The 22,838-nt window shown below is 38.1% G+C and overlaps 1 protein-coding gene across 1 annotated transcript in view; it reads right to left on the bottom strand.

The window, feature by feature from the left end:
- The window catches only part of RGS7 (regulator of G protein signaling 7), a 417,353-nt gene that overhangs the window by 212,689 nt on the left and 181,826 nt on the right, over positions 1-22,838 (bottom strand). Inside the window, exon 3 of the mRNA XM_034765031.1 lies at positions 7,753-7,849. Within this exon, the coding sequence (XP_034620922.1) occupies positions 7,753-7,849 (97 nt within the window). The remainder of the gene's footprint in view (positions 1-7,752; positions 7,850-22,838) is intronic.

Below are 22,838 nucleotides of genomic sequence, written 5' to 3'. Positions count from 1 at the left end.
CCTGGCAACACTTCCTCCCCACTTCAAACAGCCAGATTTCCCATTCTAGAGGTAGCTCAGGAGAGCACTGCTGAAGCAAGCGGTATCTTCTTGGCACATCGGAGGGACGTGTGTACATTTCCATGTGTACATGTGTGATAACAGGAGCAAGGAAAAAGGCAAATGTGCATGTTACATGTAGGTGTTTAGGTGAATTAGCAAGTGTTCAGAATAAAAAGCAGAGAGAGAAATTAGCAGAAGACTGAGGAGAGAAATAAAGGTGCAAAGGGAAATTTGTTAAAGGAGAGAATATTAAAAGGGTGGATGAAGAGAAGCGATAGAAAACTAAGGACAAAACCTAGAAAGAGGGGGATCAGGCAGAGAAGAAAATGGGAAAGAGGGAGAAAGTCATGAGATGATGACTAGAAGAAGAGATGAAACATTTGGAAAACTAGAACTAGGAGCAAGAGATGAGGCAGGTATGTGGAAAGGAAAACAGGAACAGCAACTAAACAAGGGCAGGAAGTAAGTAGAGTCAGTCACAGAATAGTGAAGGAAAGTGGTGGAGAGAGAAAAACGTTGAGAACAAATATAAATGAAAATTATAGGATTATCACTTACTTAGTACTTCTCTACATGAGACAGTTTTAAGTTGAACAGCCATAACTATCAAGTTAAAGTGGTGCAAAATCCCTGTGTGGACACTTGCTCTTATTTCAGTTTAAGAATGACTTATTTCAGTTTAGCTTAATCCAATTCCCAATTCTTAAACTAAACAGAAATAAGTCTGTTTTAAATCAAAATAAGAGAGTCTACCCAGGGGATTGAACCATTTTAACTGAATTTGTTCATGATCACACCTTTGTCACGTAGCCAAGACCTTAGACTGAAAACTTTTTGGAACAGGGAACATCTTATTATTATAGGTTTGTTTCAAGTTTAGCATAATAGGGCTGTGACATCTAGGCACTACCACAATAAACATCATCAACAACAAGGAGATAGAAGAGGACAGAGAAAAGTAATGATGCACAACTTTAAGGGAAGCGTTTTCTGAATTGTTTCTATATTTTAGCAGCAAATTACAATTTCAGATTTTGGGGACAGCAAACAAGAAATGCATTGGAAATCCAGAATGACATGAAGGATTCTATCCTTTTTGTACTGCTCATTTTCACATTTAGTGCATTATAAACCTTCATTCTTAACATTTGGTTGCTCCTGCTGCAGAATTTCCAGTTTGCTGCAGAATTCCATAAAGTAGTTCCAGAGAACCCAAGGGGACCTTGCTTCAGAACTTTGGCCCAATTTGCTGCAGAGCACATGGAGCAATCCGTGTAATCACTGAAAGAGTAGCTCTGTTTTTTTCTTTCGAACATGAGCAGAAAAAAACCCATTGATTTCAAAGGCAATCTAGCAACTGAGAAGTGTGGACTTTGCCTGAAAGACAGATTTTACCCTGTTCTCATGTTTCTGAGAAAGACACTATCATTCCTGAGCGATTACTAAAGGCAGAAGATCTCATCAGAAAATTACCTAGTTCTCAAGTAATGTGGAAAATAATCTTGAATAAGGGTCTTATCTGGCACGGAGAAATACATCTTAGAAGAGGTTTTTAAAATACACATGAAAAACTGCCATGTATTTGAAAAAGGAGAAAGAAGACTGGAAACAATTAGTTAAAATAAAAACAGCCTCTTCTTGCAGAGAGTATAACATATCTGTATCTTTTTATCCTCAAACCCAAAAAGCTATGTACATTTAACAATATCAATATACAAAACTATAAAAACTACCATCAGCAACCTCACTGGGCAATTGTTTAACAGCACACTAACATTTTAAGATAGGGAAAGAAAAATAACATCCAGTGGAAACTACAGAGGGATAATTAGATAGACAGAATAAACAGCAATTACCCGAGTTGGAAGCTGGCCAGGATGGCTGCTCTTGCTAGATGTGCCATAGAATGTTTAATGACCACAAGCACCACTTACTGCAGCGCCTTGGCCTTACCCCCCAAGTACTAGTCTGACCCCACTTAGCGTGAGATCTGACAGGATCACAGTACAACACATAAGGTGTATTTTTTAGGTGTGTGATTTTTACCTCTATTTCTCACAAGGCTATCAAAATGCACCACAATCATTTAGCAGATCAGCATAATGTGACCACTAATGGTTCGTGGGTAGCATGAGTAAAATGTCCTGAGGCAAACTTCCTGTAATTCTTTCAGCGTGGGTTCCAGTAGGAATTTGCCAAGTATGCTATTTTTAGAATGCTTTTATTCCTCTTCAGTGTTTGGATACAAGTATGCATAATTTGCCCAATCATTTAGACTTTGTAATGTATTAAATTGTTAACTGTAGTTGTTATTTGCATAATACGAAGTACAGTTTCATCTTGATGCAGAAGAACTCACATGTGTATCTGCTCATTAATGTTAATAGAGGTTATGGGCAGATCATAGAATATCAGGGTTGGAAGGGACCTCAGGAGATCATCTAGTCCAACCCCCTGCTCAAGGCAGGGGCCAATCCCCAGACAGATTTTTGCCCCAGATCTCTAAATGGCCCCCTCAAGGATTGAACTCTCAACCCTGGGTTTAACAGGCTAATGCTCAAACCACTGAGCTATCCCTCCCCCTGCAATAAGTCCCTCTACACTGGCCAGCATTGCTATTATATATTTCTGTTTTCAGAGGTTTATAATCTGGCGTTAAAAATTCTTGGACTGAATCTTGGCACACAAGGTTTTAGCCCAGGAATAGATTTTTTCACAAAATTAGGAAATAATGGGATTAAATACTTTGGAATCCATGGCCCAAATTCAGCTGTGGTTTAACTCCACCAACTTCAATAAAGTTACACCACACATAAATTTGGCCCTTAAGTATATAATACCACACAGACACCCACAGAGTATAAATGCATATATATTCTGTATTTTCACATTCTTTGTTTTCAAATTATTTGAAAAATCTGTTTTAAAACAGATCCTGAGAGATAATTTAACAAATTTGCACTTGAAAAAAGGACAAAAAATAATGGAACAAAAACAATGTTTTTGTGCATAAATAATTATTTAATGTCAGCAGGACCGGCTCTGGCTTTTTTGCCGCCTCAGGCAAAAAAGCCTCCGGCCGCTCCTCCCGACCCCCCTCTCCCCCCCCGTGCGCGGGGGGAGGGAGGGCGGCCGGAGCCCTGGCAGGAGGGCGGAATGCCCAGCCGGGGCTCTGCTCTCCCCGGCGGCCAGAGCGCCGGGGGGAGGGTGGCCAGCCCCGGCCGGGGCTCCGCTCTCCCCGGCGGCAGGGGGGAGGGCAGCCGGAGCCCTGGGAGGAGGGCGGAGTGTCCAGCCGGGGCTCCGCTCCCTCCGGCGCCGGAGCGCCGCACCGCACCGCCCCCCTCCAGGTGCCGCCCCAAGCACAAGCTTGGTGGGGTGGTGCCTGGAGCTGGCCCTGAATGTCAGTCCCCTCCCCCAACCACACACTATGTGCTTGTTCTATATGAGCACATGAATGTAATGTTGGCTAATTGTCCTTTTGTGCAAAGTTTACATGCTGATATAATTCCGCATTTGATGTTTTATTATCACAGCCATTTGTAATGATTATAAATTAAGAAGTGCCCTTCATTTGAGATATTTAATAGCACAGATGTTGTATCTGTAAAAATCTTAAAGGAATGCCTATACAAAAATGACAAGCTACCATCACAACATTCTATATAAAAATCAAATGCAGATACAATTCTTGATTTGAAATTTTGCTAAACTGTAATGCTTTTAAAAACATTAAGTGGGTATAATCAGTCATTTGACATTATTCTAAATAAAAGAGAATGTGATTTAAAGTAATATTTCACTTGGTGTTGTCATGATCAGTAATATGTAATACAAGTAAATGAAAATGAAAAACTCACTCTTGCATTTTAATAGCATAACTGTAAAATTCTCATTTAAGGACTTAATCCTGCAAACAAGATTGCACTTGCTTAACTTTACATAAGTGAATAGCTTAATTGGCTTCAATGGGAATGTTCTTGTGAATAAAGTTAAGCATGGGTGGAAGTGCTTGCACTTAAAAGGCCTCACTGTAGTAAACCAACAGATCTAGCTTGTCTTTATAATAAGCCAGTTGCAAAACCTCCCTCCATTACATTGTGACCATCATTCTGGCCTGTATTCCAGAATTTGTTTTCCATTTGTACAGCCTGTTTAAACACTAATGCTTCGATACATACTGAAATTTACAAGATTATTTAAAGGCTCCAAAAAAAGCTGTGAAATCTTCATTGTATTGACAATTTTCAATTTCTCCTTTTAGAGAAGTGTCACTGACCAGTTTGAGAGGTTTGCAAGCTTCTTAGTATGTTGCTTTGCAGAAACCTATGCAACATGAGAATGTGGGCAAGTGTTGCTGTGAAAACCTGACGCATGGATTTTAGAAAATCCAAAATGCTAATCAGGATTTTATGGCTAAATCCTAATTTTTGCATTCTGTGCATGTCAAAATATAGTTTTACAATCATCTTTTCTTTAGTGAACTAAACAGCCATACACCATACTTTAAAATGTTGAATGCGTGATAAGTTGTCTTATTCAAGTATGACAATAATATAAAAATCATTTTAGGATAATTCTTCATTTCACATACAGTCAAACCTCTTATTCAGGGACATTGGGATTTAGTTGGGAATTGGTCCTGCTTTGAGCAGGGGGTTGGACTAGATGACCTCCTGAGGTCCCTTCCAACCCTGATATTCTATGATTCTATGACATTCAGAGCAAGTATACTGTGGTATAAATGGAACTTTTTGCCTTTAACTCACACATTCAGAATGAAGGTCCCCATAGTACCATTAACTCTGCCACTTGCTGTCCAACTGTAAATAGGACAACTAGAAAGAGAACCCATCATATTGTATGTCAATTATACTGTGAAATTTGAATTTATTCCATTAAGTATATGAAATATTTAAATATCCTACCCATTCCCAAAGTTAAAACATATTTATTAAATAAATATTTGCCTACTAAAATATTATGGTGCTTAGTTTTAACGGATTGTGCAACAGAAGACTCTGGGCCCAATTCTCCTCAGCTTGCGCCTTGCAAAGTTATGCAACACCTGTGCAAAATGGCTCTAGCACTCCAACAGCACTGTGAGTGAAAAATCCTGGATTGAAAGTATTTTACATTCACTGTTTTGTATAAGAACATAAGAACGGCCGTACCGGGTCAGACCAAAGGTCCATCTAGCCCAGTATCCTGTCTACCGACAGTGGTCAATGCCAGGTGCCCCAGAGGGAGTGAACCTAACAGGCAATGATCAAGTGATCTCTCTCCTGCCATCCATCTCCATCCTCTGACAGACAGAGGCTAGGGACACCTGTATCTAACTGTGGGATTCCTTCAAGGGGGACAGATCTACTATAACATGTAGGATAGATGATTGTCTACAGCAGCAAAATGGTCTCTGGCCATTTTTTGTTTGAGAGATTGTAGACCTGGGACAAAATTACATTTGTCAAGGTTTGTTCATTAAATGAAGACCCTAGAACTGGCTCTGTGATCTGTTAATGATACCAGAACCCAATGGGAGTACTTCATGATCTTGTCCAAACTTCACAGCCTTCAGTAAGTCCAAATATTGTCTTGCAGCCAGCCACATCTCAAATTACACCTATACACTCATCATTTTAACATCTTCCCATTGGCCAGACCATTTCCAGGTAGACAACTCCACACTTAGGTTTAGCTATAAAGCAATCCATTAACTTCCACATTTTTTTTTAAAACTAATGATTTTTTCCCACTTTAATGCTGAATTAATAAATGGATACTTTTGTTGGGAGTAGCAGTCAACATAGCCTGTACAACATTATTCTTCAACAAATCTGTGGCCACCTAGAACTTCATAATTGGAAGATCATTATGGCAGAGCTGAGATACTCCTGCTCCATAAACATGAACTCTTAACCCATTAATTTAAGAATTACTGACAGCAGGAAAGGGCCTAGCACAAAGTCAAGCAGTTCTGGTGCCATCCAGTAGAGGGGAGTACTATACATGGAACTTTACCAACTTAATTATATGTTCATGAGTTCAGTTATTTGCATCCACAGAAACGAGGATACTTTGAACAGTGGGAAAAATATGATATGTTTGGGATGGAGGTTAATATCAGGTAGTGAAAGTTACTGGAATAATATGTGATAGAGAGGATTTGGGGGAGGAACAATAAACTCTGATTCTTATAGTTTTTAAGGCAAAAAAATAAGATGAACTTCTGTAAATGAACAAACCTCCTTCATAGGAGTTGCTGTTACTTCTACTGGAACCTGTACTATTGAAGAAAAGGTACCTTATTTTAATATAACTTCCACTAGTATCATTGACCATTTCTTTACAAGTAAAAAATGCTTTTGGAAATAATGTCTCCTATAAGTAAACTGTAGACGTAAGTCTGGACCCACAGCAGTCAAAGAAAGACAGAGAATTAAGATGAATCCTTTCATGGGAACCCCACACTCTACATGCTTATGGGAGAAAAAGGTCAACTTCTCAGAGGCCACTGTATGCTATGTTTTCTCTTTTAAACCCTGAATGGTTTTTATCCATTCATAGGAAGTATCTTTGGCTGCACTCCTCCTTTTCACTGTTCAAAAGAAATCCCAGAAGTTATATAGTAAGGTATATAGAACATTTTGTGCTGCTCTACATGATGCAAATTTCTGCAAATATTTTCTGTGATGGGTGCACCTTCTCCACTACAGAACCTAAGCAGTTATTAGCCATTTTACAGTGTATAGGTTTGACACCAAGATCTACTTCAGAGGAATTCTACAGTCATTTGATAGCATAAATAGAAACAACGAAAATGAAAAGGATTTTGCCAGTCGATTAAAAAAAAAATGGAGTGGATTTTTGCACTTATGAAGGAGAGAAGCTAACAACATTCATTAGGACCAGCTATGAAGTGGGCAGATGCTGTGAAAGCTTTCATGGTACAGCTCAGTCCCAGCCTCAACATCTTTGTTTTTTCCAGAATTCAACCTCTGTTGGGCAGAAACTAATAAATGCAAATTGGTGCCAGTAATTTAGTGATAAATATCCACAAGGTACAAATAGTTAATATCTTTTAAAAAATATAAATAATGATATTGACTACTTATAGGAACAAATAAGACAGATACATTTGCAGTTGCACTACTAGACTGAAACAAGGGACAGCAACCCTCATGCTTCTGATCATAAGTTGATTTTATGTGGGAGTCAGTAAAAAATTTTCATTTATGGTACTACAACACACACATGGCCTTGTGAGATGGAAGGTTCACCTTCCTTTGATGCTGCTGATATGACAGTTCTTATGTTAAGATATTAGACTACATAGACAACCAAACTCAGTGCACCTATAGCCTGAAAACAGATTTATAAATTAGTTTGAAATGAAAATCTGGTGCATTAAAAATATTGCCACCTACCTGTAATTGCCTTTCTGCAGTAAATCTAGTATTGCCATTGCTTAATTTATCTAGACTATCTAGAAAAGCCTTTGAGTAAATTTCTTGCAACGCATAGCAGACAAAGGAAACACCCTTTTCCCAAGAAATCCAGTTTTCAGTGGATTTGCAATATAGCTAATTCGTTCCCAGATCAGATGACTATGTGGATTTCTTAGAATACTCATGTTAAGTACATGATTGGTGTCCAAGAACCCCTATGCACCACTAGTGCTTTAAACAGTATGAAATTCACTTTGAATCTTACCAGAAAAGACACTGGGAATCTTGGAAAGAAAACTTTTGACTGTACGAATAGGAATCCCATTTTTCTCATCCTGCATGCGTGCTATGACGTCTTCCATCTGAATATAAAGAAAAAATAAAACCAGCATTATTTCCTGGCAGAAATCTATTATCTGAAAACCTTAATTCAGCCTCCCAGAAATGAGGGCCTGCTACCTTTATTTGACTTTTTCCCCCAATAATTTCATTTTTTATTTGAAGAGGATAAAAAACCACAAGTTCTTTATTTAAGAACAGCATTAATGCAATGAGAGTTTGTGCTCCGACAATACTTGAGAGAGGAATGCTGAGGCATAGCAGGAAGATTTCATTCTGAAGAGATTACAAACCATTATTAGAGACAGAATCTCACCTTCTATTAATGTTACCCAATATAAAAGAAACCAGTGTCTAGAGTGTCTAAAGCAGCTATCTAAACTCCCCCCTCTCCCAAAAGATTCCAAAATGGTGTCTGTGATAGTCTCATTCACAGGTGGTTTAGATGCTGTAAAAGCTTTTTCCTCTATTCAAAAGCCCTATTCCTCGACTTAAATGGAAGTTACGAGTGCTCACTTCCTTGCACGAAAAGACCCATGCAGTCTTTTTGGTGATTGAGGACTGTATCAAAAAGGCTATTTGAAACCAAAATGAAGCTTAAGTCAATAGCAGCCTATATTCCCACTTCTCTCTTGAGACGAAGAGAAAGAAAGGACAAATGTTCATGGTGGGATTTGCCTTCCATTGAGACTACAGCCAGAAATGTAGGTTGTTCTCCTGGTAGCTGGCTGGCCAAGAAAAGTCTTGAGCCCTTTTGTATTATTATTCTGGGTACTTTTATTGTATTAGCTAATTTATGCCTGACTAGATTTTACAAGCCAACTGGGCCTGCACTTGTTCTAATTCAAGCTAAAACCAAACCTCTGTTGGCTACAAACGAAAGCATGAGCAAGCCCTTTTATTAGGGAATCATAGTCAAAATCCTGACAGGCTGATTAGTGGATATATTATATATGGAATAAGATATCTCAAACTTTATCCTGATATACAGTAAACTCTAATAAAGAAACACAAGTTAGACAAATTCTCTCTGTATATATTTTAAAATATACAAATGAAATAATCCAACTAATAATGATTTTACCCCTGTACATTCCTTCATTGTCATTAGTAATAGAATCCAAGCTCCATGGAAAATCCTTGGTTCTCTATGTTAAAGTACATTTTAAAATTTTTGATTACAGAGACTAGTTGGAGACCCATTTACTGCAATTGCACGTGGATTATATATGGACAACTCGGTTAAGAGCACATAGGTTCAGCTGTATACGCAAACATATGTTAACTTACAATGCATAACTTGTGTGTGAAGTGCATAGCAAGATGTGGAAGACTAAAAATAATGCTTACAACTACAGGTTACTGAAAATGTAACTCCAAAGAAAGGAGATGTTCATTATATTTATGAAGAGTAAATGAAGTTAATGCATGATCTTTGGATACACATTCTTTAAACAAAAATTGGATATTAAGAACTGACTAAGGAAACTGAAATAATGCGACAAATCATCTGAGCGTTGGAATCTGGCCCTGCATTTACTATCTAAAGAATAAAGAAGACCCTGCCTCTATTGAAGTTAATGGGAAGGTTACTGTTAATCTTAATGGCAATCCTGAATGAAAAAAAAGTCTGTCAGCTTTAACATAACACTTTTGTTTCAGATTAAAGATCCATTTTCAACCATTGGTGCATAGGTCGCCCACTGAAGTAACCAGGACAACTAGAGCAGAATTTGGCCCTAGGATGGTTCTACTGAATCTGCCTCAGAGGACTCTGCAATGTGTTGTTACACTTCAAGTTCAGAAATGAAGATCCCATGAGCAAAACCTTTCTGAAGCTTTAAATATCAGCATTGTGGACTGACTGGCTTAATCAGTATTCACTGATTATAGTTTAAGTGAGTTTGGATGTTCTGAAACTAGATATAACAGAACACCTGCCTCCTAATTAGTTACAACAGAGCTAGGATTTCTTGCATGTGCTTAGTTGGATTAGAAAGCCTTGTCTCATCTCACAAAAACAGCACAAACAATGGATTTTTTTAGACAATCACTGTACAATATTATACATAAGATCTCAGGAGAATGAAAAGTAGAAAAAAATGCTCTGATTTATGTCTCCAAAACATCTAATTCAATACATCTCAGCACATAGCTCAATTCCCAGTGTGTACAATTCTTTTTTTTTTTTCTGTTTGCCTGTTTTAAATTCAGCAAATGTATAATCTCTTCCATTGCAAAACATTATGTCCTCATTTAATTATATTTGGGAAACAGTCCTCAAGGCTTTTCTCCTCAGTTAGTCATCAACATTGACTCAAACAATACAAAGGATAGAACAGCTTAATTAGGGAGATAAAAAGAAATCCTCTTCTAATTTTGATTGAGAAGTCTAATCTGGGAAACACAAGCTGCTGTTTGACATAGTAGCTTGCCTTCCCGATGTGTCACAGTTTGCTGCTCAGTCACCTGACTTGATGGTCAAAAGTGAAGTATAAGCTGCTTAGCCTTGCCTCTGTAGTAGCTTCTTGCTGTTCCTTTATTATCTGCTTATCTGTTTAAACCAGACTAGCTTTGACAATGCATTGGGATTTATTAGTCTTAACCTTTATTTAAAAAAAAAAAAAAAAAAAAAGCTGGGGTGATGATGGGTTCTCAGGTTGATCCTGGAACCTTTCCAGAGGTGGTGTTGAGTGCAGTAAATATTTGTCAAGGTAAGATGGAATGGCAGACAAGGTAACATAGAAACCTCTAGTCACATTACATGTAAGGGAGAAAATATCCAGCAATTTGGAAAAGGGCAATTCACACCATGTATTTATGAACATATTGTTATCTGTCTCTCCCGTGCTTCCATTTCCCAACTTGGAAATCTATATTTGAGGGCAATAGGTCCAAAAGCAGCACTCATTCAGGCAAAATCCCAGAGATCAGTCAAAGTTTTTTCTGTGTAGGGGATGCAAACTTGGTCCCCATATTTGAAGCAAAATCTATCTACACACTGATGGCCACACTCATTGTACTTGAGGCTTTTCAACTTCTAAAAGAACTTTTTAAAATCTTTTATAATAATTATTACAAGATCAAACATGTATATGGTGTTTTGGTTTGGTTTCCAATAGCATTAAATCTCAGTGAGGGTGGCACTACATATTATATATTATCTCCTTCCCATTTTCCTCTGGTCTTGCTCTTTATGAATTTATAAAAAGATTGAGAGTGTGAGATTTGAGACCCCTTCCGTCCTACTAAGCAACAAAAATATTCAAATCCCTGATCCTCAAATGAAAAGACTACACAGAATATTCAAAATCAGTCTAGTTACCAATAGTTCAAATGTAGTATTAACTACTGTACAGTAAGAAGAGTCATTCATAATTTTACCAAAATTACAAAGTTCTCTGGGAGAAAGGGCTTGAGCAATTTATACACTTTCAAGATTAAAAATAGACGAAATTACTTGTCTGCTGTGATAGATTTTAATGGATGTCTTTTTCATACTCTTTAGGGGAAGGATGAAATGAAAAGACACTCTTCGAACTCTCATGGAAATGATTAACCTCTAAGTGTTAACGTAGCAAGATGGAGAAATAGGGTATTATAGTTCAATTTTAAACCAAAATATATCCTTAAAATAAGAGTTTCAGCCTTTAATCATACCAATGCATGCTGTGATCCCATCAGATCTGACAAAGAAGAGCTGAGCTGATGCAACATTTGGATGAAAAATCTTTAAGGAACACATATTGTAGGTGATGTAGAATAGGGCAATGGTCATTCAGTAGGTAACTCTCTTCTACCCTAGTGATTACTGATGCTGAGTCAATGTGTGCATCTGCATGGCCTTTTGGATGAGATGTAAAACCAAGAATTTATCAAGATATCATAACTCTTTCCTAAGAAAAAGAGTGTTAGGCCTGGCATCCTGGAAAAAAAAATTCAGATACACCAATAGAGTTATCTTCCTAAACATCCTCGACAGTTTCCACTGAATACAGTGTAGTTCACTTTCTGTTCTAACCTGCCGGGCTATGTTGTGCACTGTAAAACAAAAACAAAAACAGATGCATTCTAGCAGGGAATGTTTCCTCCACCTAATTCAAAGGGTTAGGTTTAACTTTTAATGCTTGCATACGGTTTTGAGACCTTTGAATGAGAGTTGCATAGAAGTGCATTTCTACTGAAATCCTGCAGTTAGTAGTATGTCAAAACACTCGTTATCTTGAGTGATTAGGGATTGCAGGTTTTCAACTAAACCAGTTTTGTGCTTGAAATAAAAACTGTAGATTTAAATACATACGGACTTATATCCAGTTCACTGCGGGTGACACATGAAAATTGTTATAGCTAGAACTAAGAAAGCCATTTTTAAGTTGACACTGAAGAAAATATATGTAATTAGAATGTACTAGATGCTTGACTCAAGTTGAACTCCTGGAAGAGTTTGTTTTTTACTGTTCTTACCAAAATTAGACTTGGAGAGAAAATTATGCCAACCATATGGTAGAATGAATGTCCCATGAGAATTATTGAGATTTTGAAAACTTTTCCCAGCCTGAATCAGGGTGCAAAGTAAAAATTTTGAAGATTTTCATTAACTGATAATCTGCAAAAAAATTCAGGTCAAGACAATAAAAACATTTTGTATGGATAATTTCCAGCCATTTCTTTCTCTTTTTAAAAAGATTGTTAGCATAAATTAGCTAAAATTTCTGCATGAAAAGTTATTCCAAAGCAAAACTGAAACTTTTAATTTTAAAAAAAGTGTCGAACTGGGCTGTTCCATCAATTTCAACTTTTTTTGTCCAATTTTTTTTTTAAAACAGGAGATATGTCATAACAGACCCTTTCCCACAAACAGTTTCAGTTTCAACAAACTGCCATTTTCCAGTTAAAAACATTTCCTCAGAAAATTCCCAGCCAGCCCCAATAATGAAGCATGAAATACATCTTTTTTACTCCAATCCTAATGGCCATTAGGAAGAATTTCTGTAGACAATAAATTCTCCTGCACTTCTCAGGTACAGCTTTGTGTCTTTTGTAGACTTTCGACTGGTGGTCAAGTTTTCAAATTCTAGTCCCCTTGCTACACCTCTAGCTCTATGAGGAAAAGCGGCCCGAGGAAGAAATCTCACAAACTCCGAATCTACAGCATCCGAGAAAGATTGTCAGGTAGAAGCCTCATTGATTAAATGAAAAATAGGTTGTTATTTCATAAGCTTCATAGGCTCCGATTTTTAAGGCCAGAAGGGACCATTATGATCAGATAGTCTGACCTTTGCACAATGCAGGCCACAGAACCTCACACACCCATTCCTGTAGCAGACCCATAACCTCTGGCAGAGTTACTGAAGTCCTCAAATCATGATTTAAAGACTTCAAGTTATAGAGGATCCACCATTTACTCTCGTTTTTAAACCAGTAAGTGACCAGTGTCCCATGCTGCAGAGGAAGGTGAAAAATCCCTAGGGTCTCTGCCAATCTGACGTGGGGGAAAATTCCTTCCTGTCTCCAAATATGGCAATCAGTTAGAGCCACCAGCCAGACACCAGGGAAAGAATTCTCCATAGTAACTCAGAGCCCTCTCCATTTAGTGTCCCATCTCTGGCTGTTGCAGATATTTGCTACTAGCAGCTGCAGATGGGCCACTTGTCATTGTAGTTAATTTCATCATACCATCCCCTTCACAAACTTGTCATGTTCAGTCTTGAAACCAGTTTGTTTTTTTGCCCTCATGACTCCTGATGGAAGGTTGTTCCAGAGCTTCACTCCTCTGATGGTTAGAAATCGTCATCTAACTTCAAGCCTAAAACTTTTTGATGGCCAAGTTATTTCCACTTGTTCTTGTGCCAACATTGGCCCTGAATTTAAATAACTCCTTTACCTTCCCAGTGTTTATCTCACTGATATGTTAATAGTGAGCAATCATATCTCCTCTCAGCCATCATTTGGTTATGCTAAACAAGCCAAGCTCCTTAAGTCTCCTCTCATAAGGTAGGTTCTCCATTCCTTTGATCATCCTAACAGCTCTTCTCTGCACCTGTTCCAGTTTGAATTCATCCTTTTTAAACATGGGAGGCCAGAATTCCACACAGTATTCCAGATGAGGTCTCACCCATGCCTTTTATAATGGCAGTAACAACATTTCTCTCTCTACTGGAAATACCTTGCCTGATGCATCCTAGGACTACATTAGATTTTTTTTATGGCTACATCATATTGGTGGGTCATACTCATCCTGTAGTCAACCAATACATCCAGGTCTTTCTTCTGCTCTGTCGATTCCAACTGATAAGTCCCCACTTTATAGCAAAAATTCTTGTTGTTAGTTCTTAAGTACATGACTTTGCACTATTAAAATTTCATCCCATTTCTATTGGTCCTGTTTTCAAGGTCCTCCAGATCTTCTCATACAATATTCTGGTCCTCCTCCATATTGGCAAGACATCCAATGTGTTATCCGCAAATTTTATTAGCATACATACTTTTTGTGCCAAGGTCATTAATGAAAATGTTAAATAAGACTGGTTCCATGACCAGTTCCTGAGGAACTCCACTACTAACCTCCCTCCAACCTGACAATTCACCTTTCAGTATGACCCATTGTAGCCTCTCCTTTAACCAATTCCTTATCCACCTTTCAATTCTTGTATTAATCCCCATCTTCTCCAATTTAACTAACAACTTCCCATGTGGAATTGTATTAAATACCTTACAGAAATCCAGGTAGATTAGATCTACTGCATTTCCTTTGTGTAAGTAATCAGTTATCTTCTCAAAGAAAGAGATTGGGTTCGTCTGGCATGATCTGTCTTTTGTAAAACCTTCTTGTATTTTATCCCATTTACTATTTACCTTTATGTCCTGAATTACTTTCTCATTCAAAATTTGTTCCAAGACCTCGCATACAATTGAGATCAAACTAATTGGCCTGTAGTTTCCTGAAACACTTTTTCACCCTCTCTTAAAAATAGGTACAATATTAGCAATTCTCCAGTCAGAGGGTCTGACCTCCGAGATTATATATTCATTAGAAAACCTTAGTTTGGAGATTGCAATTTCATATGTCAGGTATTTTAATATTCTTGATGGAGATTATCTAGGCCCCCCGATTTAGTCCCAAGAAGCTGTTTGATCTATCCAGCTCAAAATGTTTTTGAGGTCTTACAATAACATGGATTAACACATCCATGAATGTAGTCTAAAATCGCTCAGTGCTATCCTGATTTTTAGTCCATTTAAGAGATAAATATGTTCCTTTTTTTTTAAATATACCATTGTTCCATTCAATTCTCAGCTCACGTGCTGCAAATGTAATGTGTCAGACGGCACTAATCCTATATCACCTCAAAATAGCAACAATTGAAAAATGTAACATGTTTTAGAAAAGGTTTTCCTACAACTCGGGGCAAAACACTTAAAGAATTATGCCACATACTAGACAACTCTCTCACACATAAATATCCTCTTTGAACCTTGAATCTATCTGGAGTATACAGTTGGCTGCATGCAAAACTGATACCATCAAGTCCTTGTGGAATTAGAGAAGGAAATATGAAACAACAGTGCAATTATTTGTGTAATCATTTTTCAAGTGTTTGTTTTTTAAAAACAGTTAAAGCAAAATATGGATTTTAGCAGAACTGCTAGACTCAGAATACATACATTTATATATATAAAATATGAGTGAAAGTCACAGAACAACTCACCAATAAAGAACAACTTTATTACCCTATATAGTTTTGAGCTGAAACACAGCAGCAGGTGGTCAACCTGCTGAAGTGAAAGCATGTAGTGCCTTCACGTTAAAACAAGGAGTTTCAAACACACATAGGGTGACCAGACAGCAAGTGTGAAAAATCGGGACTAGGGGTGGAGGGTAATAGGAGCCTATATAAGAAAAAGACCCAAAAATCAGGACTGTCCCTATAAAAAATCGGGACATCTGGTCACCCTAAACATACACCAGATTTTATGTAGTTTCAACTACACAATAGGTATGTGCCTTGCCCTCTTCTGTGAGACCATTCACAGATAAAGACACAGAAAATAATAAATAAATCACCCATGGATCAAGCATTCACTCTGAGGCTTAGGCATCTGGATAGCTGACGTGGGGCTGCAGTGCACATGCACACAGGCAGAAACATATGTGTCTAGAAAACTTTTACTGCAAAATTTTAGCTGCTAAGCTATTTTGGGTTCCTACAGGGTCCAGAAGCAGCTGTGAGGGGAGGGTTTGTAACTCCCTGTGCGGCCTGATTTTGGGATTTAGGTGCCTAAGTCCTTTTGTGAATCTACTCCTAAGATTCTAAATAGCTTGGGAAATGCAATTAAATTTACTTAGTTATATTTGTTAGAACTTTATTTTAGTAATATTATTTTTGATTACTTCAAGATCAACACATTACTGATATGCGGCGAGACTGGGGGAAACACTGTTTACGTGTGGTAAAGATTTACTTCCCATTATGTGTTCATGTGTATCTATCTTGAAGTTTTATACTGGCACCCATCACCGCAGTATCTGAATATCTCCCATGTAAAATCAACAGCAAAGCCCCTAGTGGATTTCACAGAGACTCTGGCACTTCTCCCTTTTCAGGGGAAAAATCTCTGCTTGCGGTAGGGTTTTTGTTTTCATAGATTTTCATAGATTTCATAGATTATAGGACTGGAAGGGACCTCGAGAGGTCATCGAGTCCAGTCCCCTGCCCGCATGGCAGGACCAAATACTGTCTAGACCATCCCTGATAGACATTTATCTAACCTACACTTAAATATCTCCAGAGACGGAGATTCCACAACCTCCCTAGGCAATTTGTTCCAGTATTTAACCACCCTGACAGTTAGGAACTTTTTCCTAATGTCCAACCTAGACCTCCCTTGCTGCAGTTTAAACCCATTGTTTCTGGTTCTATCCTTAGAGGCTAAGGTGAACAAGTTCTCTCCCTCCTCCTTATGACACCCTTTTAGATACCTGAAAACTGCTATCATGTCCCCTCTCATGTCCCCTTTTGATATTTAAGATTTTTTTTCTACTGAATAGAAGAGAGAGTCAGCATTGTGATCCTTTGTATGTTGTCATCCTTGTGGTGCTAAAGCTTTTTCAAAGAGGAAGGTTTGGCAAGTGTTTCCTAAAAGTGCTCAGACTCTGGATTTACATGATCTTCTCTGGAAGTTTGTTCCATACCTGAATACCCTTGATCAAGAGCCCACTTCCTTCTGGGCTCTGTAATCTGCATTGACCCAGAGAAGTACAGTTGTCTCAGTGTTTCATAGATTGAAACTGGACCTCTAATGAACTGGAGGAATAAAGCCCTAACTGTCAAAACTGGCATTGGAAGCTGACTGGAGTCACTGTAGGGATATGAGCACAGACCTGGCGTGCTCACAGCACCCTAAGACATGGAGAAGGTGGGCAGCTGAATTTTGTACCAGCTAGAATTTTCATATCATCTTAACGTTCAGCTTCTGATATAGTGAATTACAGCAATCCGTCTTGAAGGTGACAAATGCAGGGATAACCGAGTCCCAGTCTTCATCCAAGTAGGAAGGGATAAAGTTTTCCAGCAAGCTGGAGGTAAAAAACAAAAACAAAACACACATTTTTAAATAATGATGCTAACTGGTCATCCAAGCTTAGCCAGGTCATCTTAGGAGATAAACAGGACTCGGAGGCTTTGCACCACTTCAATGAACAAGGGCAGTATGCCTTCAGTGAAGACAGCATCTCAACTAGTTTTTCAAAGCATTTCCCCTTTGAACCAGATCACTTCAGTCTTGCCTGGGTTTAGCTTGGGCCAGCTGGTCTTCATCCACTAACTGATTCCTTGTAAACAGTCTGACATTTTAGTGGTGACGGTGGTTGCGTTAGTAGTGAATTATATATATATTTGAGTGCCATCAGCATACCATTGCCAGTTATACCCCTGGGGGTCTCACTCTCTCCCCCAGTGATCTCAAGTAGATATTGAAGAGAAGCAGGCATAGTATGGATTCAGAGAGGAGGAGCAGTTTTCCAGCCAGCCCTAATGGTGAGTAACACGAGTTCTGTTTTGCAAAAATTTTGAGGTTTTGAAATTTGTTTCATTCCACATCCGGATGAAACTGAGACCTTTCATAATTCTTCACAAAAAAATTGGAGAAGGGGAAAAGATTTTTCAAAAAAAGTCTTCTACCACAGAACAGCCAATAGCCCACTGGTCAGGGCACTTACCTGGGAGATGGAGGAACCAAGTTCAAGTCCCTACTCCAATGATTATTTGTACAGAGTAAATTTGAACCTGAGTCTCCCACCCAGGCTACATCCCATAAAGAGATGGGGAAGAAGGGCATCACCACCTGTTCCCAAGTTGTTTTGTGAGGTCAGTGTGGGTTAGACGTCTAACTCACTTTTGAAAATCCCACTAGGTGCCTATCTGCATTTTTAGGCACCTAAATACCCTTGCAAATCTGGCCTCACCAATGATTTGTGGATTAATATAATCTGCACATAGGAAAATACACTGCATGTGAAAAAAACATTTTTTCTACTCACGACATGTGTACAGGATTTATAGAGTTCTCTATTTATAAATCTGTAACAGCATTATATTTACTGACCCATTCAAAGAAGATATATTTGCAAAATTCAACACTTTGAAACCTTAATTTAACTATTTACAAATCCAAGTCTAAAGCTTGCACAGTATGGGCGCTGATGAAGTAACAAATTATGGGTAATATAAAACACTATACCATAATTTTCTTAGCGCGTTATATGAATTATTTTCCTTTTAAAAACTTATTCGCAAGCAAGTGACTTCACTGATTCTTTAAGATGGTTTGTGTTTGAAAAATTAAAATAAATTTCTCAGTTTTGCACACTGTAAAACTGCATGGAGTTTTATAGACTGTGATAGAGAAAGCCAAGCCTGCCTCAAAAGGACTGAAACCCAACTGAAAGGGTGAAATAGTGGCCAAAATGAAGTCAGTGGGAGTTTTGCCATTGACTTCAATGGAGTCAGGATTTCACCCAAAGAGTATGGGAATACAGAAATGCAGCTACAATGGGAGAGGACAAGTAGGCATTATTAAGGGGAGGTGAAGGGAATCAGCTCTGGAAGGGTTGGTGAAAGAGATGGTAATTAAAGGAGGGGTTTGTGGAATGGAACTTTGAACAGAACAAAATAGTATTTATACATTTGCTAAGATATGATTTGAGCTTCTAAATAGTGTTAATTAGAGCTGGTCAGAACATTTTTAACAAAATGTTTTTTCATCAAAACATGCTGCTTCATCAAAGTGTATAGATTTCAAAGATGTTTGCAACAGGAAGTTTCTGAGATCCAAGGTGGACTCTCCAGTGGTTTTCAGGCAGAGACAGCTGACTCAGAAACCTGACTTTTTAAACCCATAAATAAATATTTCAGCACAATTCCATTTTGTAGAAACATTTTAAAGGTTTTTGTTTTGTTCCAATGTGGAATAAAAACAAAATTTGAAACCTCAACAGTTGTTGCAAAACGGAATTGTCATCCTCTGGCCAGCTCTAGTGCTAATATTTTAAAGCAGATGAAAACAAACCACACATTTAAAAAAAAAAAAAAAAGATGTTCTTAAAGGGATGGCTCAGGACTAGATACAGCACTTCCAGACAATGGAGTGGGGAGCAGCCGTTAGTTCATTTCACATCTTGGGTGTTGTTATACTGACAGGAATCACTTGCAAAACCACTAGCCTCGAGATGATACCATGTAAACAGGACATAGTCACTAGCTAAAAACAGTCACATGCCTCATCAGAGTACTTGGACTGACTTTAAGAGCCAGTCATTCCATCTCAAGACAAACAAAACAGATGGCGTCTCAGACTATGGCAAAGCGTTACTAGTTCATCTGTAAGTGTGTTTTTAGATGTGTATTTGTACTATTGGAGTTGTCACCTTTCTTGCCTGCCTCCCAGATAACCCCAAACGAATTCAACAGATGACCTGGGCTCATATCTGCTCTGTTTGTTCATTTAGGAGTGATGGTTCCCAAGGAAGGAGAGGGACTTTCAGAAAACATACATTAACAGTAGCCAAAATTCTGCGGGAGGAAACCAGAACTCAAAAGAATATTGAATAGTTTGAGGGAAAACAACATTACAGGTTATAGAAATGAAATATAGAAATGAGAATTCTACATTAGGATTCAAGGCTGAGACTTTTGTGTATTCTGAAAATCTGTAATGAAGGCTTTGGTTAGTGAGGAGCATTTTATGACACTGTAATATGTAATTCTGAAAGGAGGAATGCTCATTTGCAGAAAACAAAACATGACTACCTTGGAATTTGTGTTAGTGTTTTCCATTAACATTTTTTCTTAAGTGGACAGAAATCATAAGCAACCCAATTTCCTCATATTTTCACCATCCATGATCTGAGATACTGCAAGACTACCAGTTTTCATGTCATTTCAGACCTTTATATTGTTCTGAGTCTCTGAACTCCATTAAATTCAGAAATAGAAATACTGGAACTTGTGCACAGATGCTAAAGGTAACATTTTAGCCTCTACTCTGGTACGACCTCATCTTTAAGAATTGCATCATTGTGCAGGAAGCTTTCTGTATCAAATAAATAAAATGGACTCAACATATCCTTGGTGTAACTTTACTGAAGGCAATGGAATTACACTCAGAATGAATTGGTTTCACATTCTCATTTTCTCTGTGTTCTATCTGTTCTACAGTACCTTAAAACAAACACATGTTGTGTGTGAAGCTGAGTGGAGAACAATGAAAATCCTGACTGTTCCTGTTCTTGGAATGTGTGCCGTTCACCTGTCTTCAGTCCGAGAACAAGGTAATAGGGAAGAAAGCAAATGAGCCACAGGGTTACAGGCCTAACAGAGCAAGGATAGTGGGTCAGTGAAGACCAAACCCAAAGAAACGGTCATCTTGCACAACCTGGTGAGTATATGCTACAGGTCCCCCTCTGTGCTAATCCATAAAAGTTACATGTTGATACAGCCTTTGACCCAGTGCCTGGATGGGCCACACTGAGAATGCCCCACTCAGGGCAGACTGCAAGAAATAGGGCAGACAATCCCTCAAAACTAGTAGTTTATTCTATAGTTTCACCAAGGCAGTAACAAGAGACCTTCTGCAGTACCATGCTGGTTAACCAGAAGCCAAACATGGTCCCCTTTAGGCATTCCAGCCCCAGCTCCATCCAGACAACCAAGAAGAAGTGCATTGAGTCTTCTCCTTCTGCAAGTAGCAGTGTCAGCACTGTTACCTAGATACATATTCTTAAAAACATCATCGTGTGTAATGTAAAATAAAAAACCATTAACAAAAAGATTTTTGCCAGTAGCAGCCTGGGAACTATAATGCAGACTATAATCACTTATATAAAGGACAGGAAAGCAGGAGAATTCTAATCAACCCTCTGGTGACAGGAAAGGGGATTTCTCAAAGCTAAGCAACAATTCATCACTGTCTCTTGTCTGTTATACTATTTGCTAAGGCTTCCTGTTAATTAGACCATAACAAATTTAGAGAAATACAGGGTTGTCCTCATCATGAAAACAAAGTGCTTTTGGCTAAGTGATTATACTGAACTTTTACGTGCATCCTGTGCATAGATAACTGGGTTGAACTGTGCTGAGGACAGAAGATGCATTTCACAAAGGATTTTTGATATTTCAAAACATGGTTTCATTCTAAATGAAAATTAAATCCCAAAATTTTGAAAATTCTCTAAAGAAATATTTTCAAAAAAGGGTCAATTAAAACATTTTGTTTTGGTAAAATAACAAAGTTTTGTTTTGATTTAAACTTTATTTTATTTTGTATTATTTTACAATATAATACAAAAATAATGAAGTCATTTCAAAATTTAAAAAATTAAAATATATTGACTCCTACTATTTTGACCCCTTACTTTTCTTCTAAAATGAATTTCTGGCTAAAATCAATGCAATTTTCTGAAAAGTTTCAATTTCTGCATATTCTGATGGAATACAGTTCCATAAAAATTCCTCCAACGAGCCCTAGAACTGGGCTTTTAACACATTCTGTAACTCAGACATGCAATACCATGCTTTATGATGCAAATGTTTCTTTGCCATGCAGTTCACACCTGTCTCTCAGTAGACAGACCCAGGTCAGAATGGGACAGAAGACTGAGCTACCTTGTCACCCACAGTGGCAGGATCACGTGAAGAAGCTTCTCCTTCCTCTGCCTGTGCACTGTCTTCTGGAGCACAATGTCTCTAAAATAAAACCAGGGGCTTACACAAAGCTTAGCCTGTTCTCATTGGATTTGCATAATCAAGGGATTGCAGTTTCTTGTAAGATATCCAGCACTCCTGATCTCAGATGGAAAATAATCCATCTCTCTCTCAGCTGAACATTTCAGAGCCTCAAATCAGGTTTGGTTTAAGTAGAGGTGAAAACTGGAGTTGGATGGTTTCTTATTTTATCCTTGTGACGTTATGAGTGTGATATAATATCTCATTGAAAGATGACAGGGCCAGAAAGAGTTAATTATTTCACCGACTGACTCGACCCAGGGGTGAACTTTAGAGACTGGCCAGGAAGTTAACTAAATGAATAGAGCTTTGAAATGTAAGTCTGCATTGTTAGAGATAGAAGGGTAGATGTTTGCTCAGGTCTTGTAATATAAGCAAACAATTCTTGTCTATTGCTATAGCTTTAATTTAAAGATCAAAAAAGAAATATTAACATTTATGATGATACTTGAGTGAAATAGTATTATTGTCTATATGTCACTTCGAAGGTTGTGGTAACCTGTATCTGAACTATTTAATGGATAAATTACTCTGTGCTAATTGCCAGGATGTTTAGAAGAAGGAAAGTTGAGCCTATTGTTTTCTCAGGCCAAAAGGCTGCTGGAAATGTATAAAAACCTTGGGACACGATCCTTCTGCATCTCAGATCTGCTTTGGGTTTCAAGAGGGGGAAACCTTAAGCCACAAGGATTGAGATCCCCAGTCATTGACTGGAGTCACCCTGAATATG

This window comes from Trachemys scripta, chromosome 3, assembly GCF_013100865.1.
Source record: "Trachemys scripta elegans isolate TJP31775 chromosome 3, CAS_Tse_1.0, whole genome shotgun sequence".
NCBI classification, from domain to species: Eukaryota; Metazoa; Chordata; order Testudines; family Emydidae; genus Trachemys; species Trachemys scripta.
The sequence above is the reverse complement of the archived record's forward strand: the minus strand, read 5'-3'. Positions and strand labels throughout refer to the sequence as shown.